Raw genomic sequence first — 5,425 nt, 5'->3', positions numbered from 1 at the left:
ATGTAATCTTGTTAAAATTGATTTCATAAAATTGGTATCGAAAAAAGTATCGTTCAGGAGCCGGTATCAAAGTCAAGGTATCGGTATCGATACCAATCGGCACCGATAGTTGATTGGCGGAACTATCGGTTATCGGCAAAAATCAATGCCGATAGTTTTCCGGGTTGCATCTGTTGCTGGAGTGGCCGAGAAGGGTCCGCTGCCATTATACAGTAGGAGAGCAGCCTCTAGAGGCGGAAATCAGTAACAGCACCTGTTGTTTGTTTTGACACGTGACACTGCGCGCTGCACAGAGCGGGAAACTTCAAACTCAAAAGGAAATCCTGAGGTCCAACCTAGCTATCGGTATCGGTAAAATCCACTATCGGTCGACCTCTAATTTCTTTCAAAATAACAAACCTACCGACCCCAAATTTGATTAATTATTTAATTTTTATTAATAAATACACAAAACAAACAACAAAATAACTATAACTGCATCTAAAATTACAATGAAAATGGAAAGTAAAAAAATAAAAACTGATTCAAAATATTAATACATTATATTATAATATATTTTCATGTGAAAAAAAGCAAAATCTGATCGCTAAATCAAAAGATGTTATTTAGAGATGGTTGGATTGATAAGATTTTGTTGGCGTATTTCAGTTTGCTGCCTGGGTGGACGCGGTGGTGTTCGTCTTCAGCTTGGAGGATGAGATCAGCTTCCAGACAGTTTATAACTACTTCCTGCGTCTTTCCAGCTACAGGAACACGGCAGAGGTTCCCATGGTGCTGGTGGGGACGCAGGGTGAGTCATAACACCATCACTGACTCTTATTATTCTTCTACAGTAGAACACGGGATACACAAAATATGATGTGCACTTGTTTTTATTAAATGCGCCATGGAAGTCTCGCACTTAGTCATCGTCTAAAGGTGACGAAATAGTACATTCGTCTTGCTTTAACAAAGCTGCAGGATAAAAAGACTCTTTCTTACTCATTCACCCAGTACTTGTTTGCAAATTGCACTTTGATGAGACTCAAAATTAACAATTATGAACATGTAGATGCTGTACTGTCATTATGTGTGCCGAAGAGCTAGTTTAAAGGAATAGTACACCCAAAAATGAATATGCCGTGTCTTATGCCATCTTATGATTTCTAGATGCCATCAGCGCTGCCAACCCAAGAGTGATAGATGACGCCCGGGCTCGGAAACTGTCCAACGACCTGAAACGCTCCACGTATTACGAAACCTGCTCCACCTATGGTCTTAACGTGGAGAGAGTCTTTCAAGATGGTGAGATGCCTGATGTGATAACCAGTGTCTCTGAACGCTACTTTAGGTGTTAATGCCAAGTATTTATCCTCGGGTGTGAGTTTACTAACCTGGTTTGCAACACGGCTCCGGGGGGTTAATAAAGGCCTTCTGAAGTGAATCGATGTGTAGAAAATCAAGATCAAGAAAATGATCCATATTTAAAACTTTATAAACCGTAATCTCTAGCTTCCGCTAACTGTTGTACGCGGGCTCACGAGAGAGTGGCGTTCCAGCAGATGACGTAGGCGTAGCGTAATATGCTAGTCTTGCGAGAACCAAGTTTTATTATTATATTATTAGTTTATTGCATTATATTATGAACATACCGCAGATTTTAAGGATGGTTGTGAGACGTTCTGAATGCATCATCATCCATAGTTCTGTCTTTGCTCTGGATCCTGCTTTTATCTCCTCATCTAACAAAGAGCTGTGTTTTTTCAGCGTGTTTTTACGCCGGTAGTGGTTAGTGCATTCATGAACAATCCCGAAAACCAGCTGGAATATCAGTGGCACTCTTGAGTTCACTGATAGCACTCTCTTCCGCCCACTGTCGTCATGTGGCATGAATGTATCGCAGAGTAAGCTACAGAAATCTGCCCACACATCTCTTTTGTGTCCCTCTAGCCGCCTGCTCAAGGTAGAGTGGTTTCACAGCACCTAGAAATACATATTACATAAGTATTCATCAAGCAGCCGCACAGTAATCTGGTATCGCTGCTCTATATATCCGTGTGAGACTTCCTCCCGCGGTTGCAGGGGCTGTGATAATTCCAGCAGCTTTATTGCTCCGCAGTGTTGCAGGTTCCGCCGCGCTGTCCAATATCATAGTTGTCAGGATGGATTTCTCTCGTCCCTGCCTTTATTGCCAGGGTGTTGACGGTTGCTGTTTTCTCCTGCGTGTAATTGCCTCCTCGGGCTGCATTCGAAATAATTAAAAGACAGAGATGCGCTTGTTATCTGGAGACGGTGAGCCATTCGACTCTTTGAAAACGCAGACGGATCAACATCATCTCGACTTTGCTGGTTCTTTCGTTTAGTCTTCCTCTTAGTTTCTTTCTTTCTTTGTTTTTGCGAAAAGTAAAAGTGAATAATGTTGAGTCACTTGTTAAATGGCTGTAGGCACACTGCAAGTCTCCAGGGTTTCCAGTTTTATGCAGTAAATCTGCACGAAAACACAGCTGTGGAAGAAACCTTATGTGCATCATTACAATCGAATTAGAACTTAAAAATTGTAACATACTGTACATAAGTAATGAACAACTCCCTACCATAATAATAAGCACTGAATGTAAATGTATCGCCCTTTATGAATTATGTTTGCAAATAAATTAATTTGTAGTCTTATTTATGCTTGTAGTCACATTTACTGCAAATCGGTGGCTTTGAGACGTTATAGGTTATTAATAGACAGCTAAATTATTAATTGTTCCCATATGCATATACTGTAGTTGGTTATATGCAGGACTAAAACAACAAAACTGCTAGTATCTAGACAAGCTGTGCGAAACATGTTAAATTGCATTTATTTTTATAATGCTTATAAACATTTTTTATAATAGTTTTTTATATTTAAAAAAAATATATTTTTAAATATTTTAATTTATTATTTTTTAATTCAATTTGATATTTTTAAGTCAAACTAATATATACAGTTCATAATTTTTTTTTAATTCAGTGTACAAGAGATACTTGCATACTTTACACTATAGTTCAAAAGTCTAGAAATACAGTAAAATTGTGAAATATTCTATTTCTATTTGAATATATTTTAAAATGTAATTTCTTGTGAGTTATTTTTTTTTTTTTTTTTAAAGAAACCATGATACATTCAGGGTTCTTTGATGAATAGAAAGTTCAAAAGAACAGCATTTGTTTGAAACTGAAATCTTTTGTAACGTTATAAATGTCTTTACTGTCACTTTTAATCTTTTTAATGCGTGGATTTCATAGTTGTAATATTTCTGATGTGTGATTGCAGTTGCTCAGAAAGTGGTGGCGCTGAGGAAAAAACAGCAGCTTTCGATTGGTCCGTGTAAATCTTTGCCCAACTCTCCCAGCCACTCGTCGGTCCCGGCCGCGTCCATCCCCTCTGTACACATCAATCAGGTGAGTCTGGGGTGTTTGTGCTGATCTAGGATCAGCCTCACTCAGCCAAAACCTGTATATTGATATTTCAATTCTGAAAATGTAACCATATTTTCCACCAAAACAGTTATTTTTACTTAAAGGGGTCCTATTATGCTTTTTCACTTTTTCAACTTTAGTTAGTCTGTAATGTTGCTGTTTGAGCATAAAAAAGATCTGCAAAGTTACAAAGCTCAATGTCCACTTCAAAAGGAGATATTTTATTGAACAGAAATCACTTTTCAAAAACTACAACGAACGACTCGCTTGGACTACAACGCATATTTTCTGGGATTTGCACTAGATTCTGCACTAGAGAAGGCAACGAGTGTTATCACAATGTCGGAGACACGCTAGCTTTCCCAAAGCAGACGAACTTAGAGTGGTTACAATCATCCGGGTTTAAATCGCGCTCAAATTGATTTGATTTTGTCGCAATATTTTCACTGAAGCTCGCAGGCGACTATGGTAAGGGGCGTGTTCATTTGATTCAGGAACTATTCGAGCCGTTCATGTCAGACTGGGGAGAGAGGTGTTGTAATAATGTGAAATTTGTGAAAAATAATGTGTTTTTCAAACAACCTAGTATGAGAGCCTGTTCTAGTACACCCCCAAGCAAAATCAAGACTTTGTAAAAGAACATAATAGGACCCCTTTAAAAAAAACTGTCATCACAAATAAATAAAATAAAATAACAGAAATGTTTATTATAGTTTTACAACAGGAACAATAATTGTAGTAGCTATGATATTTAATGCAATAAAAGGTTTATCATGGTACTAACAAACACTCATAGTATGCAACAAAGCATCAAGACTTAGTGCACACTCAAATGTGCTTTCATATCACCATATTTATATACATAGTACAAACATGAGAATCGGGATGGAAGAATAGGCCTTTATGAAATATAATAAACCATATTAAGTGGGCTGCCTGTCAAAATCCAGAAAATCATGCTGATAATTTTGTGTTCACTTTATCTCTCTTGCTCCTTTCCTATTCTTAATTGCTTTCCCCAAAATCTATCTATCTATCTATCTATCTATCTATCTATCCCTCTCTCCCCATTCCCTCTCCGTTTGTTTCAGGCTGCTAATGGAGGAGGCGCGTTCAACGATTACTCGTCCTCCGTTCCCTCCACCCCCAGCATAAGCCAGAGGGAAATGCGCATCGAGACGGTGGCCGCCTCCAACACTCCCACGCCCATCCGCAAGCAGTCCAAACGGCGCTCCAACATCTTCACAGTAAGTATGAGGCAGCTAATGCAGAGCACCACGCACTCCCACTACTGAGAGTGCTGGACTTCCCCTGACTGCAGATCTCCCAGCAGCCCCTGCTGCTTTCAGACGGCCAGTGAGCTAGAGAGAAGCTGTTTCTAGGTCTGCAGTGAGTGGATCTGCCCTTAGGTCTCATCACCCCCTTCCCCTCAATCCCAGGGCAGTGGAGGGCAAAGCCAGAGAGTTTAATGCCATCTCTGACCACAAGAGGGAGCTAAGTGTAACCGAATCCCTCCTGCCTCTGCTACCACTGAAGCGCATGACCACATGCTTTTTATAGCTACATATTTCAGTAAATGCTGGGAGGCAAGCATTAAAATGACGAGAGATGTTTAGGAAAAGGAAAGACGCTTGGATTTACGCTAATTTTTCCACCATTTTGATTTGCCTCGTCCTTTATACACTGTAAATTTAAAAGCTTTACACCAAGGGAACGTAGCTTTTTAGCTTCTCTGGATTTGAATACCTGCCCTCCCCGATACTGATGTTTTCCCTGTGCCCTAATTTCACTGTGTCAATCAGCAAAATTCCCTAGCAAGCCCCGCCCCCTTCTCTTCTTTAACAGACATTCACCTAGCGTGTCTTTCCGCTGGAGCCAGACAGAGAGAGAGAGGCAGTGCCACACACACTGTACTAGGAACACCACCATCTCCAATCTAACCAATCAAGATCCACCTATATCCATTCAGCCAATCACCGCCCCCCCAACACCCCCC

General features: G+C 40.0%; 1 protein-coding gene across 1 annotated transcript in view; it reads left to right on the top strand.

Moving 5' to 3' along the window:
* Positions 1-5,425, top strand: part of LOC107717265 (arf-GAP with GTPase, ANK repeat and PH domain-containing protein 1-like) — an 87,063-nt gene that overhangs the window by 19,909 nt on the left and 61,729 nt on the right. The window contains exons 5-8 of the mRNA XM_016523951.1: positions 649-790; positions 1,150-1,284; positions 3,284-3,411; positions 4,521-4,676. Coding sequence (XP_016379437.1) covers positions 649-790; positions 1,150-1,284; positions 3,284-3,411; positions 4,521-4,676 — 561 coding nt within the window. The remainder of the gene's footprint in view (positions 1-648; positions 791-1,149; positions 1,285-3,283; positions 3,412-4,520; positions 4,677-5,425) is intronic.

This window comes from Sinocyclocheilus rhinocerous, unplaced genomic scaffold (genome assembly GCF_001515625.1).
Source record: "Sinocyclocheilus rhinocerous isolate Xijiao unplaced genomic scaffold, SAMN03320098_v1.1 scaffold1694, whole genome shotgun sequence".
Classification (NCBI taxonomy): domain Eukaryota; kingdom Metazoa; phylum Chordata; class Actinopteri; order Cypriniformes; family Cyprinidae; genus Sinocyclocheilus; species Sinocyclocheilus rhinocerous.
Note: the sequence above shows the minus strand (reverse complement) of the source record. Positions and strands in the feature narration are given on the sequence as shown.